The sequence below is a fragment of the Lathamus discolor genome, chromosome 15 (assembly GCF_037157495.1).
Source record: "Lathamus discolor isolate bLatDis1 chromosome 15, bLatDis1.hap1, whole genome shotgun sequence".
NCBI lineage: Eukaryota > Metazoa > Chordata > Aves > Psittaciformes > Psittacidae > Lathamus > Lathamus discolor.
This window is the reverse complement of record NC_088898.1, coordinates 6,120,044-6,144,724: the sequence shown is the minus strand read 5'-3', so window position 1 is coordinate 6,144,724 and position 24,681 is coordinate 6,120,044. Positions and strand designations below refer to the sequence as shown.

The following is a 24,681-nucleotide window of genomic DNA, read 5'->3' as shown; positions in this document are numbered from 1 at the left end:
CTCCCCTCTGTCAGTTTAAAGCCATTACTCCTTGTCCTGCCCCTGCAGGCCCTTGTCCAAAGCCCCTCCCCAGGTTTCCTGTAACCCCTTTAGGCAATGGAGCTGCTCTAAGGTCTCTCCAGAGCCTTCTCTTCTACAGGCTGAACCAGCCCAGCCCTCACAGCCTATCTCCATAGAAGAGATGCTCCAACCCTTGGATCATCTTCATGGCCTCCTCTGTATGTATGTATGTATGCCCTGGGATATTACTTAAACTTTCAAGCATAACAGGAGAGTGTTTCTTCTGTGGGCAGCCAGCTGTGAGTGAGTAAGGGACTCTGCGTATTAACACTGCCAGTCACTGATTAATATGGATGGTCATCTCCAAATTGATTATTGTAAAATCGGGATGGTATAAAAAGGCCCAAAGGAAAAATCAACATATGCTGCTGCACTGAAAATTATTAATGCTAACTGTACCACCAGTAACTGTGTTCAGCTTACGATACCTTAGCTAACCATCAATTCTGAGGCCTTTAATCAAGTAGTCTTTATCAGTGTGAACAATAAGAAGATAAAGTAAATCATTTCAGGGTGGATTCTCTGGAGTGGCCAAGAGCAGAAATGCATCATTATCCTTTCTAGGTTTAATATAAGAATGAGTCACAGTGCATGTCCATACAGAGGCTGTGTGTACTGAATACCCTAAAACAAATTCACTTACAGAAACCAGGTGCTGCAGGAAAGGTTCTGCTGCAAACTCTCTCCCCTTTCCCCCTCAAGGATGGACCTGCTAGAAAAGTCATCTCAGCTTACAACACAGGACGATGTTGTAAACGTCCCTGGTTTTCTACCACGTTATCATGGCAGGATTGCCAAGATGAGGCCACAGCAAATAGCCAGAGGCTCTGTTGAGGGTTTTTTTTTTTTTCCATCTTCTCAGCGAGATCGTTACCAAAGATGCACCTGAACTATTTAAAAAACAAAACAAAGAGCAGAAAGCCCCACGCTGTTGGATGCCGTCTGCTCCCCCCTTCCTCCGCCCTTTATTACATTCCCCCTGCCCAGTCCCGGACAGATGGTGTCCATCCCCTCCCAGCCCTCTCGAGGGACCAGGGACCTCACTCCTGCTGCTGGGGGGGGGGGGGGGGGACAAGAAACGGGGGTGTTGCAGGTTGGGGAGCCCTGAGAGGCGGCTCCGGGGGTGACCCCGAGCCTTGCGGGGCGGCCGGGGCCCTCAGCCGCGCAGGTGGGCATTGTCCCCGGAGGGAAGATGGAGGCGGCTGGCGGGGAGCGGTGATCGCCGCGGGCTGCGCCGTGAGTGCCGGCGGGGACGGGAAGCGCCGGGAAGGAACGGCGGGGAGCGGGGCGGGCTGCGGGCTCCGCTGGCAGGGGAGGGTGGGAGCGGATTTGGGAGGTGGGGTTTGGAAACCTCCTCCACAGGCTGCTGCTTGCGATGACCCCGGGGGGAAGGAGGAGGAGGAGGCACGGGGGGATCGGCTCAGTGAATGAATGGGCGGCAGCGGCGGCGGCGGCTCCCCTGCTCAATGGCTGCTGGGCTGATACGCGCCAGCCCCGCAGCCGGTGCCTCCCTCGCCCTCCCGTGTTTTGTCTCAGGCTCGCCCCGCTCGGGGCTCCCCAGACATGTTCAACCAGCAGCAGTTCCAGCAGCAGCTGCTGCAGCTCCAGCACCTCCTCCAGCAGCAGCAGCAGCACCACCACCCTCCGGCGCAGCAGGGAGGCCGGTAAGCGCCGCTACGCGAGGCCGGGGATCTCGGGCCTGTCCCTGGGGAACCGCGCTCCTCCGCCTCCCTCCCCTCTGTCCCACCTTGGCCCGCGGAAGCCGCGGCGGGGCTGCCCTCCCCTGACTGGGGAAGGCGACAAAGGGAGGCGGGGGCCGGCGGTCGGGGGCGTAGGCCTCGATCGGGGCAGAGCCCGGGGGGCTGGAGGCCTGGACCGGGTCGCCGGAGGGGAGGCGGTGTGGGGGGGAAGCGCCTGAAGGGGGGCGGAAGGGTGGGATGTGGGTGCGCACAGGGTCCGCTCGCCATTTCCTCCCGTGCCCCGGTGGTGCCGCTCTCGCCGCGGGGTCCCCCGAGGGCGCGTACAGTGGCTCCGGGCAGAGCATTGAGTGCGTGGGGATGCTCTGGGGTCGGGGGTAAACGCCTTATCCTGCAGAAACACGTGTGTGCACCGAACGGAGCCGCACGCTTCGTTATTTCATTACTGAGCTGAAGATACTTGCTTATTGTCTCTCTCTGGATGGGTCTCCTGGCCTGGTTGACATTAGTGAACTTACTTGCGCGGTGGCACGGGTGCTGAGGATGACAGAGCTCTGAGGGGCGGGGGAGGTGGAGAAAATGATGGTTTGTTTGTTAAAAGACAAATGATACTTGCCAGAAATAACGAGGCAGGGAACCAGGGGTTTCCTGAAAACCGGCTGTCTTGGATAGGAATTGCTGCCCCTGATGAGCCGAGATTTGTAGAAGGAGCACAGATTCTCAGAAATGATGCGTTTATTTGCAGTTGTTGTTATCTTTAACATTCAAATCAGTGGGATGTGAATTTGAGGAAAAAAGAATTTGTTATTTAATAGATTGTCATTATTATAAGGCATCTGTCTCAGGTAAATGTGGGAATCATTCTGTTCTGCCGGAAACACAACCTCTAAATCATTTAACCATTAGCATATGTTGTGTGCTGTAAACAAAGTTGCCCTTAAAATGCCAGCATGGGGCTGGCTGCTGGTAGCATGGCTGCATCTTACACCTTTAAAAGTATGATTTTTCTGGTATAAATAGCTCAGAGACTAGAACAATCTAGAGCAGCAAACGTGAAGATGAGCTGCTGTAAATTCTGCTAAGAGGGTTGGGTTTTGTCAACCAGCGTCTCTATTTCGATCCGTGTTTGTACCTCTTTCCAGCCCTGACAGATTCAGCTGTGTCAGCAGTTGTGCTTAGAGGTGGGCCTGACCTTGCTGTTGCCTGAAGAAGTGCCTGCCTGTTTCTTCAGACTTTTCGTGCCTGCTCCACCCTCCTTAGAAGTGAAGAGTCCTCCGCTCGCTCCTTCCTCCTCGTGGTTTAAATATCAAGGCCGTGCTTTATTTTCCCATGCGGTTCTTGCAGTTAGGGGGCACCGTTTACAGTTGTGACCCGTCTGGCTCCGTGTGGGAGGCATTGATTTTAGGCAGAATGTGCTTGAAGCTGCCGAGAAAAACTCCCTGCTCTTTAGAACTTCTTTTCTGCTGTTGTGTTAAATGTGGCCACTGATCTAGATCACTCCTTTCTCCTGATGAGTTGCTGCATAATTCTGTAGAACTGCAGTCAGCTCGTGGGCTTTTTTTATGCTGCTTGAGAGGCTTTATGTGGGCTTGGTGCTAAAGGAGTTCTCTCTGACCTCAAATTCCTTGATAGACAATCTGTCAGCTTTGGAAATTCCAGGAGAGTGTGGAGGAAAAAGGATACAGGGCTGGTGTATGGCATCTTTTCACGCATGTAATCAGCATTTCAGATGTTCTTTGCTCCTCTGTTTTACACTTGTTTGGTGCCTGGAATTGAACAGTACAGCTTTTACTGGGTTCTTATGATTAATGCTTCTTTTCCAGGGGTTTGCCACCACCGCAACAGCAACAGATGCTGAGCTTACGGGCAACAAACCAACCATCACTGCTCAATGCCAATCCTATGCTTCAGCGGGCCTTACTCATGCAGCAGATGCAAGGTACTGTCGTTATGGGAGACGCTTCCTTACTGGAGCTATTTAATCATCCTTCATGGACTGAAACCAGAGTGTGGCTATTTCTTGCTGAACCATTGCAGTCCTTGTATTTGGCAGTTCCATTTGTCATCTTTTGGGGTTTTTTGTCCATAGTCCATAGCACAAAGGTTCTTCAGTGGATAATTCCATGTGTGCACAACTGGGAATAGCACTAGAAGGTATCAGGTTGGATATTAACTATGTGCCTTCCCTCTTAGGCTCACTTGAGCCAGTATTTTTGCATCAATATATTTATATAAAATATTATTTGCTTGTCTTTCTTGGTAGGAGAGTTAAAAGCATTTATTTTGTTGTCTGTTACATACACACGAACCTGGTTTGCTGTAGAGGCTTTTCTTTGCCCAAACTTTATGCAGGACAAACAAATTAAGTATATTGTGGTGGAAAACAGTTCAGGTTTCAGTTGTCATGTAAAATTTCCAGTCCCTGAAATGGCTGTCGTTTGTGTAGAGGATAGTATCACTGTTCTTCCATCACTGTGTTTTCACAAGTGGATTTCTTTTTGCCAGATGTGCTGTTTTCAAAATAGACGTGTGAAGCTGCCAGGAATGTAACTGGTTTTACTTTTGCTCATGTCTTAGCCTGCCAGCCCTTTTCAACACAGAAAATCAGTACCTGGGATAGTTTAAAAGTGCATAGTTGAGATTAATGCCTGCAGTTTTTATCTTGCCTGTGAATCATGCCCAGATGTGAAGACAATAGATTTATTCTGCATGTCGTTAACTCCCCTTTTGTTCTCTCTTGCCCATTTAAATGAGAGGGCTCTCTAGTGACTCCAGTGGCTCTCTACAGATCTCCGTCAGGTTGTAGGGAAACTGGCAGTGACAAAGGACACGCCATGCTCTGAAGATTGGGATATATATATATATATATATATATATTTGTGATAGGCAAAAGTCTGACTCTGCTTCAGTCAGCCACACTGGTGTCAGATATGTTTGATGTTAGCATGGGTTGACCTTTTCCCTAAAGCAACATCTCTTACTGAGCCAAGGACCTGAGGCAAATTAGATGCAAAAGCAGGATAAGGTATGCTAATGAACACTGTACATGCACTTGTTCCTCTTTTCACCTCTGAGCTGAGTTGTGACTTCTCATTCAATAGTCTACACCAGGTAGCCACAGGTAAAAGGTAATATGGTTGCAGTGTCCAGTGTGGCCCTTCTTAAGGATCTGAATATTTCTGGTCATTCAGGTTTGGGTTACATGTAAGAATATCTGATGCTGGAGTATGTCTGTACCTGGAAGACATCAGCATCAATAATTAATTGGCTGTGTGGCTTCAGCAGTGGGAATAGGAAAAGATAAATACTTCAAGTTGAAATGGATGTGTGGTTCTTGGAAGCTACTAAACAGAGAGGAGAATGATTTCTTCCCTTACAGATACTGTTTTTAAATACAGCTATGTCTTTTACAGTAAGATATTATTTATGGTGAGTAATAAAAGATTAGATTACTTTTGAAGACAAACATGAGGGAATACTTCCCATTGTGTTGCAGGCTTTAAGCAGTGGTTTTTCAGATTTTGGGTGCCTATCTCCAAACTTTACTGCCCTGTTTTAGCAGCTGCTGAAAAGGCAGAGTGTGTATTAATTCAAGTGAGAGGGGGGAAAAACTGCAGTATAAATGCAGATTCCCAGAGTGGTGGACAGCTTCTGGGGGTGTAGCTGAGGCATCTGGGCACTTCCATTCCCTCAGCCCTGAAATGGGGATAGGAAGGACTGCCTTCGCAAGGAATTGTTGAGACTCAGTTCTGTCAGCATCCACAGATTATTAACTAACAGGAAGAAGAGCATTAGAATTGGAAATGGCACAGTCTCAAGTGTCGGAGTTGAGGTTGCCATGTTGAACTTGCATGACAACCAGGTGGCAGAGAAGACTGGGGAATCTTTTGTTTGAGGAGTCCAGTTTTGTTTTAAATGAAACACTGTCATTGGCATCTGCTGAACAGCATCCGTGTCCTGGTGTGAGCTGCCAGCTGCACAAATGTGTGATGAATTTTCCTTTTCTACAGAGAATTTGTGTAAAACGAGACCTTGTTTGTGGCAAACACAAGCGCCAGTGTGCTCAGATCCAGTAATTGCTCTAATGATCTTAGCCTGCAGTGACAATTATAACTCAATAGCCTGATACGTAGTAATGGTTGCTATCACATCAAATTGTTCTGTGTGTGCTGAAGGGCATGGAGCACCCATACAGTGCTCAGTGAAGGGTCTTGGGTGGAGACACCTTTCTCCTCTCTGCCTCCTGCTTGTACAGGTGAAGGATGTTCTCCTTCTTTGCACCCTGCAAAATAGGCGGTGATGTGCTTTGTGCTTGCACTTATAGGAAACCTGCGTGGATTTAACATGACGGCGCCAGCACTGCAGCAGTTCTTCCCTCAGGCTACAAGGCATTCCCTCCTGGGGCCACCACCCGTTGGGGTCTCCTTAAAGCCTCGAATGGGCTTCCCCAACCTCCCCTTCCAGCGGCAGAACCGGAATTTTCGCAAGGTGGGGTTCCAGTTTCCAGCTGTTGAGGAGCTTTGTGCTCCTTTTGCACTTCCAGCAGTTGACTGTATTGTAGGTGGAGAACAAAAGAGCAGGGAGAGAGCCTTACAATGAAAACTGCATTTTGCACCATGCTGCTGACACAGAAATGCAGAAATGAGTCCATCTTCAGGGTTCTTATGGTCCATATTTACATTAATGATGAGAAGGTTTCTTGTCACTTCTTGCCTAAGAGAGACAATTCCTCATAGCAGAATGGTTTACACCTAAAATATAAAAGGAACCTTTAGAAATGCCAGCTTCAAAGTGATTGCAATAGAAGAAATCCTGGCTGAGTGCTTTGCTTTTCCCAGAGGCCAGAGTTCTGCTCCATTAGCCTTCCAAAGCAGTTTGTTGTTCCCAAATGACTTGCTCCTACTATGGACATGCCGTTCTGCCCCTTTGGGCTGTTTTCCCTTTTTTTTTAAGATCAGGATCATATTTATTCTTGTGAATTTTGTAAGATTTATGGGGCTTTTTTTGTGAAAACCTTTCTCACTTTTCACCATTAAGACCTCTTTTGTGTCCTGGAAATGGTTCTTAGATTAATTGACCAGTACTTCCCTCCTCTTAGATTAGCTTTTGCATAGTTGATTCCATTATGTCAAAAAGATGTAGTGGATAAAGGTAGACTTCCATTCTTGGACTGTCCTTTCTCCAGAGGCAAAAAGAAGAGGGATTATTTTGGACTATTCTTTTTCTCTGCCCATGCACCCCTTGCCAGAGCCCCTCTAAAGTGACCCTACTCTGCAAGCAGCTGGGTCTCCTACAGTTGCTACTTAAAGCACTGGAGAAATGTCACTGTAAGCCATCTATTCCTTCCCATTCCTGTGTGCTGGAATTCCTGTTACTGCTCCTCCCAGTAAACCTCTGGTGCTTTGGGCAGTATGTTGGGTTTGAGGAAGGACCAAGAGCTGACAATGACTCTTTGCCCATTGCAGGACTTCCAGAGGATGCCTGACAGGAAGCGGGAATTCGATCCTGGTTCTTCATCTCAGTCACAAGGTGATGAGAAAATGGAAATCACAGAGGGAGTGCAGGCAGGGTCAGAGCGGAACAACTTCTCACTATCCACAGGTAAGGGGGAGCCTGCAGTGAAACAAGTGCTTGTAGGCATTATAAACTGCTTTTGGCTGTTCCTGCAGCAAAGGCTGGGATGACTTTAATCAGCTACATTTCCCTCTAACTGTAAATACTTAAACTGCCTGTGAGCCCTCTAAGGATATATGTGCTTCATATATCCTTTTTACTTGGATATTTTTAGGTTTTATAACTTATTTCCATATCCCTTGCATGCAAGCCTCTCAGAAGTCGCTTTGAAAGTGAATGCCATTTAAGATGGGGGAGAAAAAACCTGCTTTGAAATAGAACCTTCCTCATTGCCTTTACCCATAATGAACTCCCCATCTCATAGTATCAAATGCGTGATGCAGAACCAGTTGCAATCAAGATGCTAAGGAAACGATGAGTTGAAAGAGTACTTGCACTCCAGTTCAGAGCAAACTCTGGCACTGAATCTTTTCCAGTGTCGGATACAATATGGATGTGGGGATGTTATTTCTGGCTGAAGAGTGCCTAATTTAGAAATGCAGGTGTATGTGGGGTCATGAGCAGTGTATGTGCAGTGGTGAAAATTACCTGATTAAATGGTTGCTGTCAGACAGATCTGCCACCTTGGCTTATATTAATATTCCTATGATGGGGGCTCTTGTCACTTTAGGTATAGGACTAAAACCCACTTAGTAGACATAAATACAGATTTCTTTCTGGATGACAGCTCATCCAGTGACATCTGTAATTCAACTCAAGTCTCTCAGGTCATTCATTATCTAACCCTGTCACTGCCATTCTCAAATTCAGAATAAGCAAGTGTACAGTATTTGCTCTAACAGAGCTTTATTGGCACTGGTCATTCGGTTAGAGAACATGCTCAGGGTGGCATGGTCTGCTTTGCTAAGGAGATCTCCTTCTGTCTTCCTGCAGAGCCAAGAACTCCAATAGAATCTGTGTTGAACACTGAGCCTGCAGCAAAAAGACTGAAGAGGTATTTATTGAATTGGGGTACTGAAATAGTTACTGGGCTTAGAATTATTGTCTCATTTTATTTCCTAATGATTAGGGCTGTACTGTACTGGCCTGATGTCTGGCATGTAGGAGGTATTTCAGATGCTCATGGACAATTCAGTCTCAATCTGAGAACCAGCATGTTGCAGGGTCTCTTCTGGGGGTGATCCAGCTATGGGAATGAAAAATAAGAGCTGCAGCTCATGTAAATGTGCAACAAAGCGGAGTTTGCTCATGTGTTCTCCTGCCAGGATTCTTGTAAGAGGCAGAAAGGTTCTTTTCTATCCTGATATATTTCTCTAAATGTCAGAAAGGGAAATGAGCAGCTGTGTATCAGCCTTTGAATATATTCTGTTACAGTAGGTGTAGGAGAAGGTAGTTTATTTTGAGGAATGAGAAGGGGAAAGGACTCAGTACTCCCTAGTATTGAAGCCTGTGTCCATGAGCGTTGAATTCTGCATACCTTCTGCAAAGATTGTCTTGCCAGTACCCCTGTCTGCTGGGTAAAAATAGACAAAGGCAATCCTATTACCCGCAAGGGCTGCGCAGCGGGCAGCAGCCTGCCCATCGGGCCCGGCTTGGCTCTCTTGCCTCCCCGGCGGGTGCAGGCAGGGACAGCCAGGGCTGCATTGCCATCTAGTGGGACGGCAGCTCCTGGTGCCATCTGCACAGCGCCGCACCTCTCCCGGAGCTGTCACCGTTAGCTGGTGCGGAGGGAGAAGAGGAGGGAGTGAATACAGATTTCTGGAGGCATTGATTCGAGAATTCCTCAACATATGTTAATGACTGTGAGTCAGGACTCCTGGGGCCTCTTATCGTCGCTGTTAACAATTCACTCTGTGCTTTTGGACAAGTTTCTTCACCTCCCTGTTTCCCATCTGCAGATTAGAGATTAATGGCTAGCTTTAGGGAGAATATTCCAGGATTACTTTGATGTTCAGATGTTACCTTGATCATGTAAAACATCAGAGAGTGATAAATATTATGTGAGCAGGGACTGTTGTCAATTATGGGCTCTGATTAGCAAGAAAGTGAATAAATTCGATTAAAGCAAAGTCGAATGCATTTGAGTGTGTGCTTTGTTAATCTGTTTGCCAAAGCTAATTTAGTTTTAATTACATTAATATTTAGTAGGGTATTAATCAAAGTCCTGTTCCATGCACTGGAAAAAGACTCAAGTCTGAAGAATGACAGCTCTCAGCAAGCCTGCTATTAGGAAAAGCTTTTCCTAAGCAGTAGATAGGGACTGCCAGATTTGATGCATCTGTTATGGCTGCTATTTACTTAGAATAGATCATTCCTTAGCTTTTTTTAAGTGTTTTTGTTTACTTCCAGTGAACAGATGATGGATCTCTGGAAAAAATCACTTACTGTTCTGTATTGCCCTTCACCGATGAGAAGGGCATTCCCCCATCCATGTCCACACCTTTTTGCTTCATGCTTCGTTGTTCCATTTCTCTTTGGCCAGGAATACCAGCCTCCTTCTTCATTTCAGGTTTTTTCCCTCTTCTGCCTTTTCTCCTATGTACCATCTGTATACCTGGAACAACATCATCATTCCAGTACAGAAAGCACTCATCATCTTCAAATCCTTCTTGAACACCCACTTCTAGCATGGCCTGACAAGTATCCATAGAATACTATTTCCTCCTTAGATCATGCTCGTGATGCCTTTTGCTCCCTTAGATTGCTCCTTAGATTTACAGTTTAGACTGCAAACCCCTGCCCTGAAGTGCTCACCATCTGTGTGTGGTGTAGTGTTGAGCCTGCTGGCAGCGCTCGACAAACAATGTTAATGCCAGCCACTCTTGTTTGCTTCGTGGTTGCACTGCCCAAACCCTGATGCTTATTTATAGCTGTGTAACCCAGTTACATTGTCACTTATCAATCCCATAAGTTATGGGGAAGGTATGAGTTTGGATTGCTGGATGCAGTTACCTGCAGAGTCTGCACTCTTGCTTGCGTAGAACATGCTGCTCCATGTTGGCAGAAGGACACCAGCGGGTGGGATATCAAGCCAGCCTCAGAGAGAAGACATTCAAGCCGTAGTGAAATGTGCTAGCCCTGATGGAAAAATAGGGAATGGAGAAAGATACTGTAAAGTACACTTTGTGCTCTATGGAAGCCAACTGTTTACTCTCAGCAGTCCCCTTGAGATCTTTTTTCTCCTTAGCAGTTCACCAGTACCAAATAAAACAAAGCCCTTTGATTTGCATGTTGTACAGTTCCACTTCCCTCACAAGCAGAACTGTAGGGACTCTGGAATGAAATACAACTGATACAAATAGAGCAGGCAGTGATGATGAAAACCCTGTAAGACACCACTGTGAACCCATTCAGTTTTGACAGGTCTCTGTTTCCTCTCGCACAGAGCAGCCTTGAATACTGTCTGGGTATTGCAGTTTCCCTGCAGGTCAGACAGGAGTGAGCTCTTGAAGCTCTTGTTAAGAGTATTTCCTCTGTGAACTGATTTCTCTGCAGGCCTCTGGCAGGAGAGGGCAGTGATCAAAAAAATCCAGAGTTCCAAAGTGATCCAAAAAGTGGTAACTTTCTTGTCCAGATTTGTTTGGCTGCACTTCCTGAAGCTGTTCTAGAATGCTTCCCCTTCGTTGTGTTATTTTCACAAATCCTTGCCTGAAATACCACTCCCAGTAGCTTATTTAGTGGGGAGTGTGAGGTAGTTTAGACCCTAGCCTGTGCCTTGGTGTGTCTTCTGGATATCTCTGTCTGTAACATGGTGAATAAGGTTATTTTCTTGATATCCTTGAAGTGTGACTGAGGAGTCTGCATTAGAGGATGACACAGACAGCAGGGAAGCAGGAGAGTCAAGCGCCCGTGTTCGAGCTGATGGTAAGTTGCTGAGCACCATGACTTGTACTTTTAGGGGACTCCTTGATGGAGCTGAATCTGTAGATCAGTGGGTCTTGTTGGAAGTGTCCTTCCTCTAGTGATACAGGGTGTGGAAAGGAGGAAAAAACCTAGGAAACACATTCAAACATAGTCCTCTAAACCTGTTGCCTATCAAATGCAAAAGATGGAAAGTTTCTCTCTTTAATAAGGGATTTTTGTTGAGAAAGGTTTGTGAACTGGGCTTACGGCCAGCAGTGCTGTGAGAAAAGCTCCCTGGCTTCATTCACCTGCTGCTTTGTTTTTAATGTCATTGCTGTTTTGATTTAAGGCAGCTAAAAAGACTGTCTCTTCCTAGGTACAGACAATGCAAAGGAGTACACAGGTGAAGATCTCTCTAAAGAGAGGAAATTCTCTGAGGAACCAAAGGCTCCTGAGGTGAGTAGACACCACTCTGTGCAGGGGTGGTGCAGAACATAAAACCTTCTCCTCCATCCCAGAGAAGCCCGTTGCCACTAGGAACCAGATGGCACCCACGTCTGGAGCTCTGTCTCCTGCTGTAAGCTGTTGTCCCTGGCAATAAGGCATAATATGTCTGTAATTAGTGCACAGTCTGCTCTGACTTGCTGCTTTTGTACCTCTGCTAGGCTGTACCTTACCCACTGCTGGCTGTTTGTGGTGCTGGGGTTTGTTAAGATTTCAGTATTCATCTGGAAAGGTGGAAATTGAATTGAAAGAACCACTGAAAAATATTGTATTGAGAGCCGTAGCTGAATACATCTTTCATGCTGCAGGAGAGCAGGTGTAAAAAGAAGTCAGGTGAAAAGATGGGAGCTGCTGTGGGACTTGCCATTGCAGCAGGTGTGAGCAGATAGTGGGAGTCTGTGCTCTTCAAAGGCAGCTTGGAAAAATGAGACAGAGGTTAAGCCAGCAAACCTTGAGAGTCTTGCATGAAATGTGTTGCCCGCATCCTAGATGTTAAACCAGGTTCTTAGGCTGTGTAAATCTGTAAGTAAAGACTGAACCTGTGGTGTGAATCAGACTTTTGGTAGTTTTCCTTAACTGGAGACATTTATTGATGTGATCATACATATCTTCCTGCCCTTGTTTGAGTTTCTTATTCCATCAGATGTGGTGCTGAATTGCCTTTAGTTCTGCAGTGGAGAAGCATAAACTGATTGTGTCCCTTACCAACACACTGCTGTTGCTTCAGTCTCCAGAGACTGGGTCATACAGTATCCACAGGGGCTGTAGGAACTACTGTCTGTACTAATAGACCTGGTGCTGTGACACAGGGATTGCTGATTTAGCAGTGTTGAGGAGGAGTGTGTACAAGAGTCTCTCTGGTCAGCCTCCTGTGGTTCCAAGCTCAAATACATTTTCATTAGGGGTAGAGAGCTTAGGTCACATTGTTGTGGTTTAAGCCTGTCGGCAAGCCAGCCACACAGTCTCTCTCTCACCGCCCCCCTCTTCTTGCCCCCCCCACTCCAGGAGGAATGGGGAAGAGAATCAAAAGAATGCAACTCCTACGGGTTGAGATAAGAACAGTTTAGTAACTAAGGTATAACACAAATCACTACTGCTACCACCAGTAATAATAATGATAAAGGAAATAACGAGGGAAGAGAATACAACACCTCGCCACTCACTGACAGATAACTCGCCCCCCCCTGCCCCCTGCTCCTGTCCAAGCACCGACTGATACGTCATCCAACCCTGCAGTGCCCTAGCCCTTCTAGGTAACCCCAGTTGCATCCTGGGCATGACGTGCTGAGGTATGGAATACTTCTTTGGTCAATTTGGGTCAGGTGTCCTGTCTCTGCTTCCTCCCGGCTTCCCCTCCTCCCTGGCAGAGCATGAGACTCACAAAGTCCTTGGTCAGACTAAAACATTTGAGCAGTAACTAAAAACATCAGTGTTATCAGCGGTGTTCCCAGGCCGAAAGTCAAAACACAGCGCTGCACCAGCTACTAAGAAGGAGAAAAATGACTGCTACTGCTAAACCCAGGACACACATACAAAAAGCTGGTGTGATTTTTAGTATCTTCTGAGAGACTGGACTTAATCTTGACTCCTTCTTTTGGCAGGTGTTGAGCTCTGGAGGGTCACTGAAAGTGACTATCCAGCAGAGCAGTGAGAGCAGAGCTATCAGTACAACAGCTCTGAAGCCAGGCCACTGGACCTGTGAGGTGGGCACAGCTGATCCCAACCCTGAATCGGTCCTAAAATTCTACTGTTACATCTGCAAGACCAACTGCTGCAGTCAGCAGGTAAAAATCCACAGGTCTGGCTGGGATATAGGTGGTCAAGAGAAGTGAATTGCCTGCTGCTGTGAGGAGGTGCAGCAGGAGGCTTGTTAACAAAAGCTTATGCTTTAGGAACAAAGAGCATGAAAAATAAAGACAAGCATGCAGATAAAATAAACCTCTTTTGCAGAGCTGGCAAGCAACCTGCTTGAGAGCAATGTGGGTGGATCCACAGGCAGCCATGCTCTTAAGCTTTTATACCACTTCATTGTTAAAGAACAGTCAAGAGAATGGAAAGCATAGCTCATGCCGATTATTTTCTGTATTTTGAATACATATAAATGGATTTTTCTCCTCTCTCTCAGAATTTCCAATCCCACATGGCTGGAATTCAGCACCAGCAGAGACTTGGGGAGATCCAGCACATGAGCAATGTTTGTTTTGTTTCACTCCTGCCCATGGTGAAGGAGCAGAAGGCAGTAGCAGAAAAAGATGGGTAAGTGTTGGTTTGCACTAGAAAGCTCAGTCTGAATGTGGACCTGAAATTCCTCACTGTGCCAGGGTGCCCCTGTTGTCTAGGTAAGGTACAAAATCCCTCTAGTTTCAGGAGCCTTAATCTCCTTCAGGCAACTTTCTTCCTGCTGAAGGATACCAGGGTTGACTTTGACCTGCTGTGTAGTTTTTAATACAGTAGATCCATTTGGAGTCTTGTTTTAACTGGTGCCTTTCTGTCAGCATGAGATAAAGTAACCTATATAAGTGGGTGGGAAGGAGAGAAGATAAATCCGAGCCTGTAAAGATAGGAATGCTGGGGAAAACAATGCCAGGAACAGATTGCAAATTGCAGTATTCCATGGAAGTGTGACTTACAGATATATCTGTTCTCACTTTCAGAGAGACCCAGCAGCGATGGTGTAACACTTGTCAGATACACTTCACGGGGGATCTAATCAAACATCGCAGGACCCAAGAACACAAGGTAACAACCACAGCATGGATTTTATCTGTGCACTGACCTTTCCTGGGGATTGGGTGGAAGTGTCTAGCATCTCCTGCTCCCCAGGCAGCAAAGGAAGAGCAATTGGAGTGGAGAGATGCACGTAAAATTCTGCCAGTAGCATCCTCACTGTTGAAGGGCACTGCCATGCCGCCTCCTGTCTCTGAACACTGGCACCGTTGGAGCTTCCAGTTGTGTCAATATGGCCTGAAGCACCTCTAGTTTATAATTCTTGACGTTTCTCAATAAATATGGCCTGTCATACTTACCTAATCAATTGAATGGAGGAATTGGTGGGCAGTCCGTAAAGTGTTTCTCTTGTGACTTAATGAATTGTCCTTTCCTTAGCTGGCCAAGCGCTCGCTTCGTCCCTTCTGCACTGTCTGCAGCCGCCACTTCAAGACCCCTCGCAAGTTTGTGGAGCATATGAAGTCCGCTGAGCACAAGCAGAAAGCCAAAGAGGTAATCCTGCCTGAGTAGAGAGCTGTGCAGGACTTGAGGCAGCTACACTGTGGAGCAGGTTAACTTTCTGCTTCCCTGACTACTGAAGGGATGAAAGGAAGACAGGCAGTTCTTCCAACCCTGTTTTAGTTTTCATCTTTTGCTGGACTTCAGTTGTTAGAACTTAAAGAAATCGAGTAAAAAAGGGACAATGAGTTAGTTGTCTCTGGAAATGAGATAGATTTGTGCCTCTCTTGCAGTCCCTTCTACTCATCACATGCAGTATGTTCAGAATCTGGGTCTTTGGTTAAATGGAGAGTGCAAAGTTGATCTGATCTTTCTTTTCTGTATGTGACAGGTGAGACTAGGAGAGAAGGAGTTGGGCAGCCCAGAAGATTCAGAGGAGTTGATCACAGTGGATGCCGTTGGCTGTTTTGAAGATGATGATGATGAAGAGGAGGAGGAGGAGGGGGCAGCTGGTGAGGAGGAAGACCTTGATGTAGTGCTGATAGAGAATGAGGATTCTGCTGCTAAGCAGGTATGCCATATGAAAGGAGAAGGAATGACCTGTCTGAGAATCTGCTGTGGGATCCTGTGGCTTCATTGGTCTTGGCTGGTTGAGCTCCAGGTTTCAAGAGTCCGGTCAAGTTTGTACCCTGCAGCAGGAGGGTGAGAGGGCCCTGGCGTTCTTCCAGAGCACAGGAGAATGCAAAGGAGATTCAGGCACTACCTGTGGGGTACAGGAGGGTGTTTCTGCTGTGCTCTACAGCTCCTACTGGTGTCTTCAAACATTACCATGTTGTTGAGGAGCATAAGCAATGTTTTTTAAGGGAAAGACTTTCTGACAGACACTGACATAGTCTCTTTGAATGGCCCCACAGTATTTGGGTCTCGTAGCATAACATATGTGCGGAGGTTTATCTTGATAAGTATTTTCCAAGTAGAGAGCAGTTGCCAAGAAGGAGGTATATGGCTAAGCTACTTCAGGTACATGGCTAAGCTACTTGAGGCTTGGAGTACAAGGGGTGTTTTTAACCCTTGTAATGGAGTGGTCTGCTGACACTGGGGTTTGTATCTGGCCCTAACCAGATGCTGTGCAGCTCTGTCTCTGTTATGTGAATCCTGTTTTGCTCCTAAGCTTACCAGAAAAGCCCAGGAGGGGAATCGGCATAGATACAGTAGGCACTAATGTTCTTTTGGTTTCCAGACTGGGCTGAAGGAAGTGTCTTTGGAGGATTACGAAGGAAGCGAGAAGTATTGTCCAGACACAGCCTATGGTAAGCAAGCAGCGTTAAGAGCAAAGGCCCACAGAGCCTTCTCTGGCCACACACTATACCTGTAAGAGAGGATGGTCTCTACCTACTGCTATAATAACTTCTTGGGCCATGGTGCTTCAGCATTTGCATTTGGACTGGTGCAGATCCCTGCTGCCTGGAGAAAGAGCCAAACGTTGCTTTATTACTGTGTGATAAATCGTAAGGATGTGGTTGATGTTTGTCAGCAGCCTTTTGCTTTGAAGAAGAAAGGATGAGAGCCAGATTCCTTACTAAGGTAGGAAATGGACAAGTAGGGCAGGAGAAGAAAGTAGGTAGCAAATGAGAGATGCTCTGGAAAGATGGAGTCTGGAAGCATATTGATTGGAATGCTTTCCAACAGAAATGCAGCTTGTACAGAGATACTGAGCAGTACTGACAGTATCAAGCTCTCTGCTAGAGCCCAAACTGTGCATGTTTCCCCTGCTTCAGAACCCCCACGCTCCACCTAGCACTTACTCAGACATGTTGCTGGACTGGTGGGCAGTGTTGCCTCCAGATGGCTGTCCCTGATCCCCACCCTGCAAGCGATTCCGACTTTAAACCTCTAACGGCCACTGGTGTTGTGAGGAGGGCAGCTCTGCAGAGGCTGTTTTGTGCCCAAGGAGAGCTCTGTTTACACCAATCTTCCATATCGCTGTAACCTTCCACTATCGTGTGGCAGATGGAATAATGATTCATGCTGTGAATGTTCTCTGCGTGTTCCTCTTGCGCGCCTGCTGTCTTCTGCTTGGTTTGATCCCATTACATTAGATCACATGTTCTCTGTAGTTTTCCATTGTATTCTTTTTTTCCTTTCCCCCCCCCTTTAATGCTCTGTGTAGTTTCTTTGCTCTGGCAGCCAGATTTCTCTCTGAATATCCACCACACAGCCATTCCATGGTAAGATGAGATATTCAGCAAGTTGTCTTGCGACTCCCTGATTAACAGAAGCAAAGCTTTCCACTTTTCTTCCCCCTTCAACCCTTTCCCTTTTAACATGCTTTCATTATTTGAGTTCCATTCAATGTGATCTGTGATTTCCCTTCCCCTCCCGTTTCACAGGCCTGGATTTTCTGGTCCCCGTCGCAGGTTACCTCTGCAGGCTGTGTCACAAATTCTACCATAGCGACTCTGCTGCCCGGCTCGCACACTGCAAGTCCCTGATGCATTTTGAGAACTTTCAGGTTAGACCCTTTGGCGATTGCATGGCCTGGCATTTGTTACCCCCCGTGCGTGTCTCTTCAGCCAATCCACCACGTTAGCTGTCCTGTCTTCAGTTCATTCCCATCATCCTTGGTGTCCATTGTGCCATAGATTTCTCCTGGTGTGCTCTGTGTTTGTCTCCCATCACCCCTGTAGATCTAAAAGCAGTCCAGTCCCGCTTCCCAGCTACTGCTGCTGTCATCTTGTTGCCCATTTCTGGCTGGAAATCTTCCTCAGAGTGTCTGCTCTGTTTGCTGAACCTGTGGAGTCTATCGTTCAGTCTAGGCCTCTTTGTTAGACAGATTACAGGTGGGTCTAGATGGGGAAAGAACAAGAGAGAGAGGGGCTGTTCCTTGTAAAGAAAGCTTGTACGTAATGCATCTTTGCCTGTGATACTGTAGGAACAGCTCCACTAGCCAAAATTGTGGGTGTGATTCATCCATGAAGGAGCCTGGTAAAATCAGATCCTCACCTTAGATATCTGGAAATTTAACATTACAGACTCTTTATGTGATGGAAGCTGTGAGCTGGTGAGAATCCATTTGGTCCCCAGGGTCAGCCTGCAACAGGAATTGAATCTGTCTGTCTGTCTGTCTGCTACCCTATCCTAGGAACTCCTCAGCACAAAGCTCTGCCAACCAATGCTGTTCCTTTGCTTTACGGGCTCCACCTAAAGGAGCTGTATTGCCCCTTGCTGCTTTTGTAGAAGCTTTGCCTACTGGGCTGGCCTGGAATCTGCCATCGTTCTGTCCTTGTTGACTTGCCAGGGGGTGAGGGGCCTTGTGGTGGGTACACAGGGCTTGCGCTGTCTCTGCCCTCTCCCATGACCACTGCCAGGGCCCTGCCTGTGCAAGGAGGGAGGCTCCCACACTGACTTTGTCCTGTGCCTGCACCCAAAACCTGCTCCAACAAAAGCCAATGTGCTTCCCTACCAGCGTTTGGTAGTGTTTTAAGAAACAAACACACCCCAAACTTCATATTTTTCTTCTAGTCTTCAGGCAGGTTAACTATTCTTAGTCAACAGTCCCTGCCTCCAGTAAGGGGTGGGTGCTGCAGAAGCCAGCACTTAGAGCAGTAGATTTGGAATGGCAAATACCAGGAGAGGACCACAGCTGTTCCTTCATGGTTGCTCATCCTCTCCCACTCCTGCAGTAAGACATTTCAGGGAAGAAGGAATCGGCCTTGCAGTCTTCCTGGCTTATTTTAGATCAGCTTAGAGTGAAACTGCAGCAGCAGTGTGTTATGCCTCCCTTTTGGCCCACTTAGAGCTGAAATCAGATGCTCTTCATATGGATGCCAGAGTGACCTGGAGGGATTATTTATGACAGAGTCCAACCTTAAATACCTGCAGGCAGGTAATGATTATTCCTGGGTGCCTTGGGGTTCTCGCAGTCTGAATTAAATCATTGCTAGTTTCTGGGGTACTCTCATCTGAGTAGCAGAGGGTTTCAAAGCAGAGAATTGTCTGCTGGTGAAGCAGTTCACAGCATCACTCTGGAAACAAGTTGACGTGCTTGTATCTGGTTTAGTTTGGCTACATTATGACTCGACTGATCTAATTCCAATACGTTTTGATTTCGTGCATAACCCACTATTTGAGGACAGAGAAAGAACAAGTCTGCAGTGATAAACTGAATTACAATGTGAAGCTGCCTGTCTGGTGTGTTGTAATTCCACACTACAAACTACGGTAGCACTGCTAAATTGTCAGGTCTAATGCTAGTGCCAGTGCAAGGGACCTGTTAAGCAGGAAGCCGAACGTGAATTGATTATGGAGGGAACTGCTGAGGAAAAGATTATTGGTTTATTCTTCAGCTCATACTCTGGGTCTTGAAGACCTGATTCCTGCTGCATGTTGGATGGTTACACAGAATTGCTGTCTTTCTGAAATCCAGTCTTGCAAATGGCTGTTGGCCATTTTAATCTCCTTACAGACCTCTACTGGTTCCTTGTGGTAGCGAGTGCAAATGAGCCATCTTACCCATGAGATGCTTAGCTTTCTTCTGTAGAGAACCTCAGTGCTCTGTAACAAGAAGATATTCTTGGTATCTTAGTGTTCCTGTCAACAGTTTTACTGAGTGCACAGATTGTATCAACAGAGTGGAAAAACCTTAAGCTTTCAACTGAAGTCTTGCTTGGGCTGGTGAACATTAAATCACTCCGCTATAGCAGAGGGCAGTTCCTCATGTATCCAGGGAACATATCCAGAGTTACATCCTGGCAGCAGCTGAAGCAAGAGCTGCCACTTGCACTGCTACATCTATAAAATCCTGAGTCTGACTAAGATTAACAGTTGCCAAAACATGATTTTTTTTGGCTGGGGAGCCAGGGGTCTGCCATGCACTCGCTCAGCACTCAGTAATGTGAGAGGGATTGCAGTTGTTAATATTGCCACTTTTCCTCACAGGAGCTGACCCTTCTCTGCTCGAAAGCCTCCGCAGCCAGGCCAGGAAAGCTGCTGAGACAAGTCGTGCCCCTGCAGATTGTAGCTGCTGCTCACCACTGTTTTTGTACAGGTGTTCCTGGACCAGCTGCCACTTGCTGCAGTGCCTGAGCTGGGTTTGTCTCTCATGTTGGTTTGTTTGTATTTGCAGAGATACAAGGCAGCGAGGCATCGTGCCACAGCTGCCTACCCCGAGGCTCCTTTGCATTCCCAGGGCTCCAGCTCCCAATTGCTGGATGATCCAAAACAGCCTCCTGCTCCAGCAGCAGATACCAGCAAGAAAATGAATGATGATTGTGGGATAGAGAAAGGGGGCACAGAGCTGTCAGCCCTGCAAGAACAAGCTCCAAGGTCTCTGGAGGGTAAGGGTGAGCTGGCCACCTCTGTAGCAGAGGGCAAAGGCCTGGCCAGTGTGACTGATGATGTGTGTGGAATCACGGTTGTAGACGAAGAGAACCTACAGGAAGAGTGCAAGTCCACTACCACTAGTGCCGACTGGCCGCTCCCTGAGGAGAACCGCGCCGCAGGGGAGCTGTGGGCATCCACCGTGTGTGAGGAGGAGGAAGCCAATGCAGCCAGGCAAAGGGAAGGCACAGTCGACTGCCAGGATCTGGGGAGTGGATGGGGTTTAGCACAGAATGAGGCAGAGGCAGAGCCTTCCTCCCTAGCCAAAGGTGAGACAGCCGGTCTTGCCTCTGCTGGGTGCAGACGCTCTTCTAGGCGCAAACCCAGATAGAGTGGCCTTAAAGGGAGAGCCCTTTACATATGATATTTGCTGGAAATGTTTATTTTCTGAGTCTTTTAATAGAGCAAAAACCTTCAACTTTACTGCTGTTTTTATTTTAAGAATAAAAGAAGCCTGGCTTTAGCGTGTCTAATACCGGATGGTGTCGGTTATTACTTGTACAGTTGAGATACAGCAACTGTGTGGAAAAACCGAGGCTTGGATTGTTGAACCTGGAAATGGGATTGTCACGGGTGACAAAGTCCATGAAGTAGATGGATGCAGACTTATTAGTGATTCTTTGTAGTTCCTCTCATTTCCTTTCCAGGCAGAGGAAAAGTTTGTCTCTTGGAAGACTGTGCCCAATTCTGCTTCTCAGAATGCTTTCCTTCCAGAGATGCACACTCTTAGGCAAGCACTGTGTCCTGAGCTAGGCAAGAATGCATCTTGGTCCTCTGTTAATGCTATAAGGCCTAGTACAGTCTGTTCTCATAGTGGAGGCTCTTAGGAACAAATCTTATTTCAAACTGATTTTAATAAAACAGATTTCTTATAAATAACTTCTTTAACTTTCAAAACAAACTCTAATTCTACAGAACAGTAAGAATTGTTTTGCAGTGCTGGCCCCAGGCCATCCTGGCAAGACTGTGGTTTCAGACCAGGATGCTCATATGTACTCCTGCCAAAATGTACAGGGAGCAGCCCACAGGCAGGTCTTGTCACTGCTCTGCACAGCTCATGCAGTGATGGGGAATAACTGGGCTGCTCTGATTCTCTGTCACCTGAGTTCTTAATGGCAGCTTAAGGAGTTAGGTAGCTTCCAATTATACCAGTCAAAACATCATTCTTGTAGCTTGTCTTATCTGTTTGGAATGGGACAGAAGCATCTGGTGATCTGGGACCATCAGCCAACATTGTGGACATCCCAGTTAACGTCAATAACAGAGAAGCTGCAGTTTTAAGGCAGGAGCTGGCACAGGGCCTCCCTCTCCAAGTGTGTCACCAGAGTTACACTTAGGGGCAAGCCTGGAGTCAGGACAGCCCTTGCCTTATGTGCTTTTTGAGGGAAGAGGCTAGAGCTGTAACACTCCTTGCTTGGACTTCATGGTCTCAAAGAGCCGAGATCATTTTTCCTCTTTGTGAAGAGGGACCTGCTCACAAACAACCTGCATGGCATCAGGTTTCCTTACACCCAGGTTTAACCAGATTGGGGAGCAGAAAGAACCAGCTCCTCTCCATCTACCTGTGTGCTTCTGCACCTATCACACAGCTAAAGAAAAACAGAACATGGAGGTGAATAGCAGAACACAAGCACAGGAAAGGAACAAGTTACAGGCATAAGGTACCTCTTCAAGTTTTAAGTTTAAATCAGTGACCAGTTCCCTCAGCAATACTGAGTTTGTGGCCAGACACTATTTGGGAGGCTGCGATCCCTGCACATCAGCTTCCATGTTCTGCTGCTCGCTCTGCTGCTGGAACTCCAGACGTGTCTGGCGGTTGGACTCCAGGAGCTCTTTCAAGCAGGCATGTAGGTAATCGTTCTTCTCCTCCAGGTGATCCAAGCAGGAGTTGATCTGGTCCAGCATGGAGTTTATGGCTGCGTATTCTAAAAGGAAAGGAAATGAGAGACTGAACAATGTAAGTATATTGTCACTGCAGCCAGGGACAGCAGCAAGAGCTCTGCAAAACACACCCACAGCAGTCTGGCTGTGCCTGATCTGCCCCGGGTGGGTGAAGTAAAATGCAACTGAATCCTGTGTGTGTTGTTCCCTGATCAAACAGGCAGCTGGAGGACTGGTACCAAGGTTGGAGGCAAGGTACCTGGGCAGCCCAAACCCACTGCTGGTGTATGCAGCAGCCTCTGATCTCACATACAAGTAGCTGAGTGCTAGCGTGCAGCATTCCACACTTCAACAGCAGCAAATAAATCCCACGTGAGGCTTTTTAGCTGCCTTAGGGCTCATCTTTCCTGATGGTGGAGACATTCTGGCACTGTGGTGCCAGAAACATTAACGTTCTGTTAATTACCTGTGAGAGGCTCCCAGGCTGGAATGTGCTTTGCAAGTGCCTGGCTGGGATCAGGCTGCCAACACAGCGCAGCCATTGCTGTGGCATGAGTGGGGATGAGCCCAAAGGTGCTGCTGGAGGCACTGTTACTTCTGAAGTGTGGGGCACAGGATTCAACTGCAGGCTTTGGGTCCTTCAGATTAGAACTGAACTCATCCCGTGTGACCCTGACAGATGGTTCTCCGGGTACAGTTTCCTATTCATAGCATGTGTTTCAAGTGCAGAAGTGTCAGCCTGGGTCCAATGGCATTTCAGTGATGTGTATTAGCACTGTTAATCAGATGGAGATAGCTGTGCTACTGTGAGGAAACACTTGCTTTTGGATTGCTCTGAGCGATATTCACACAATCCTAAAGAATAACAAAAAAACAGACTGAAAAGACAAGATAAATCTGACAGGTTACTCAGGAGCCAGTCTCATGTTCCTTTCTGAAGCCACACGGGCTGAACATGTGCAGGGAGATGGGCATTGAGCTGTGACCGCAGCCTGATGTTTGTGAGGCTTGCGAGCTGCAGGACAGCGAAGTGCGGGTAGGACAAGCCCACACCTCACCGGCTGGGGCTGGCTCCTCTCCACCCTGGCATCAAGAGCCAAGGCGACACACGCAGTGCCTGCCTGGAGCACTGCTTGGAGCCAACAGAGAAAGCGAGGAGGAAGAGGAGGATGATGCTCTGGGCACACTCGTCCTATGGTGAGGGTCGAGCCGTGCTGGATTTCAGCCTCACCAACCCAACCGCTCCTCCCAGCTCTGCGCTCGTCACGCATCCTGCGGTTTCAAAACCGAAACGCGTTTCTCCTCGGTCACACGCACCCGCTATAGCACGGGATAAACGGATCACAAGGGAAGGAAACGCACACCGCAGGGCTGCGGGCGCTCAGTGCCCCATTGCCGGGCAGGGACGGGCCCAGCCCCGCTCCCCGCTGAGGCAGCAACCCGTTACGGCCGCCCGCCGGGGCGGGGGGGGGGGCGGGCTCTGACCCAGCACCACCCGGCTCCACCGCGGGCGGCGCTGCCCGGGGCCGCCGCCACGCACCTTCCTCCCCGAAGCTGTCGCTGTCCCCGTCGCCGCCGCCGTCGCCCGCCGGCACGGGCGGCTCCGCGTTGGGCCCCGACATCCCCCCGGGACACGGCGGCCCCAACGCCGGAACCGCCCGCACGGCGCGGCCCTGCGCCCGCAAGAGCGCCCGCTAGCCAATGGGAGAGCTCGGCGCCGCGCGCGTCACGCAGGGCCGGCCGGGCGGCGCGGGGGTAAAACCTGTGGTTAGCGGGCGGGGCGCGGGGCGCGGGGCGCGGGGCGCGGGCGGGGCTCTCCGAACCTGAGGGTTTTACCCCAAACGCGGCCCCAGTGCCGGGCCGTGCCCTTGCCCCTGCCCCGTGGTGTCCGCATCCCCGTCCCAGGCTGTCCCAGCCATAGCGCACGCTCGCACTTCACACGTTTAGTGCCGGGACAAGAGGAAGCGGCCTCAAGCGGCGCCAGGGCAGGGTTAGATGGAGCTGAGGAACGATTCCTGCCCCAGAGGGTGCTCAGCATTGGAACAGGCTGCCCAGGGCAGGGCTGCAGGCACCGGCCCTGCAAGTGTGCACACGCCGTGGAGACGGGGCCTCAGTGCCATGGGGCAGGGGTGGCCGGGGCAGCGCTGGGGAGCAGCCAGACTTGATCTTCAAGGGCTTTTCCAACCCAGTTGATTCTACGGCCATGACTTGGGCACTCGGTGAAGCTGCCCTCAGGGGCCACCATCGGCGCCCAGCGCTTCTTTCCCAAGACATCCCATCCATGTGAACAAGCTGCACCTCCGCCATGAGGAGCTCCTGGGCTGCCCCATGGGTGCTGAGGCCGCAGCAGCGAGGGCTTTGCTGCTGAACTCCGCAATCCAGCTGTGGCACCAGCTCCGCTCCATCCCCTCAGCGGCTTGAACCGCCCTCAGGTCACCTCCACACCTCCTGCACCCCAACGGAATGACTGCAACGTGCTTTGCCCTTCCTTGTCTTTGGCCCGGTCCCGTTCGTACGTCGCTCAGCCCCAGGAGATCCCAGTGCTGGGTGGTTTTCTCATCCTGATGTCACTGGGATG

At 48.5% G+C, this 24,681-nt stretch overlaps 2 protein-coding genes across 2 annotated transcripts; one reads left to right on the top strand and one right to left on the bottom strand.

The window, feature by feature from the left end:
• Window positions 1-1,155: 1,155 nt before the first annotated feature.
• Window positions 1,156-20,695, top strand: CIZ1 (CDKN1A interacting zinc finger protein 1). Its single transcript, XM_065695364.1, has 16 exons — window positions 1,156-1,296; window positions 1,597-1,724; window positions 3,581-3,696; window positions 6,082-6,245; window positions 7,223-7,358; window positions 8,265-8,325; window positions 11,116-11,195; window positions 11,551-11,630; window positions 13,280-13,462; window positions 13,804-13,934; window positions 14,333-14,417; window positions 14,784-14,897; window positions 15,235-15,414; window positions 16,084-16,153; window positions 17,234-17,355; window positions 19,969-20,695. The coding sequence occupies exons 2-16, from the start codon at window positions 1,624-1,626 to the stop codon at window positions 20,551-20,553; spliced, it is 2,208 nt and encodes a 735-aa protein (XP_065551436.1). The 5' UTR covers window positions 1,156-1,296; window positions 1,597-1,623; the 3' UTR covers window positions 20,554-20,695.
• On the bottom strand, window positions 20,636-23,809 carry BBLN (bublin coiled coil protein). The gene is made up of 2 exons (XM_065695365.1): window positions 23,644-23,809; window positions 20,636-22,147 (listed from the first exon to the last, which is right to left on the bottom strand). Exons 1-2 carry the CDS (start codon window positions 23,723-23,725, stop codon window positions 21,954-21,956), a joined length of 276 nt encoding a protein of 91 aa, XP_065551437.1. The 5' UTR covers window positions 23,726-23,809; the 3' UTR covers window positions 20,636-21,953.
• Between the last annotated feature and the right edge of the window lie 872 nt (window positions 23,810-24,681).

What these genes read in the sequence shown, in the direction of transcription:
- CIZ1 (XM_065695364.1), top strand. Translation starts at nt 1,624, where the DNA reads ATGTTCAACCAGCAGCAGTTCCAGCAGCAGCTGCTGCAGCTCCAGCAC. An exon ending in CGCCCGTGTTCGAGCTGATG is followed by an intron (nt 11,196 to 11,550) that starts GTAAGTTGCTGA and finishes GTCTCTTCCTAG; the next exon opens with GTACAGACAATGCAAAGGAG. An exon ending in TGCATTTTGAGAACTTTCAG is followed by an intron (nt 17,356 to 19,968) that starts GTTAGACCCTTT and finishes TTGTATTTGCAG; the next exon opens with AGATACAAGGCAGCGAGGCA.
- BBLN (XM_065695365.1), bottom strand. Translation starts at nt 23,725, where the DNA reads ATGTCGGGGCCCAACGCGGAGCCGCCCGTGCCGGCGGGCGACGGCGGC. An exon ending in CGACAGCTTCGGGGAGGAAG is followed by an intron (nt 22,148 to 23,643) that starts GTGCGTGGCGGC and finishes CTTTCCTTTTAG; the next exon opens with AATACGCAGCCATAAACTCC.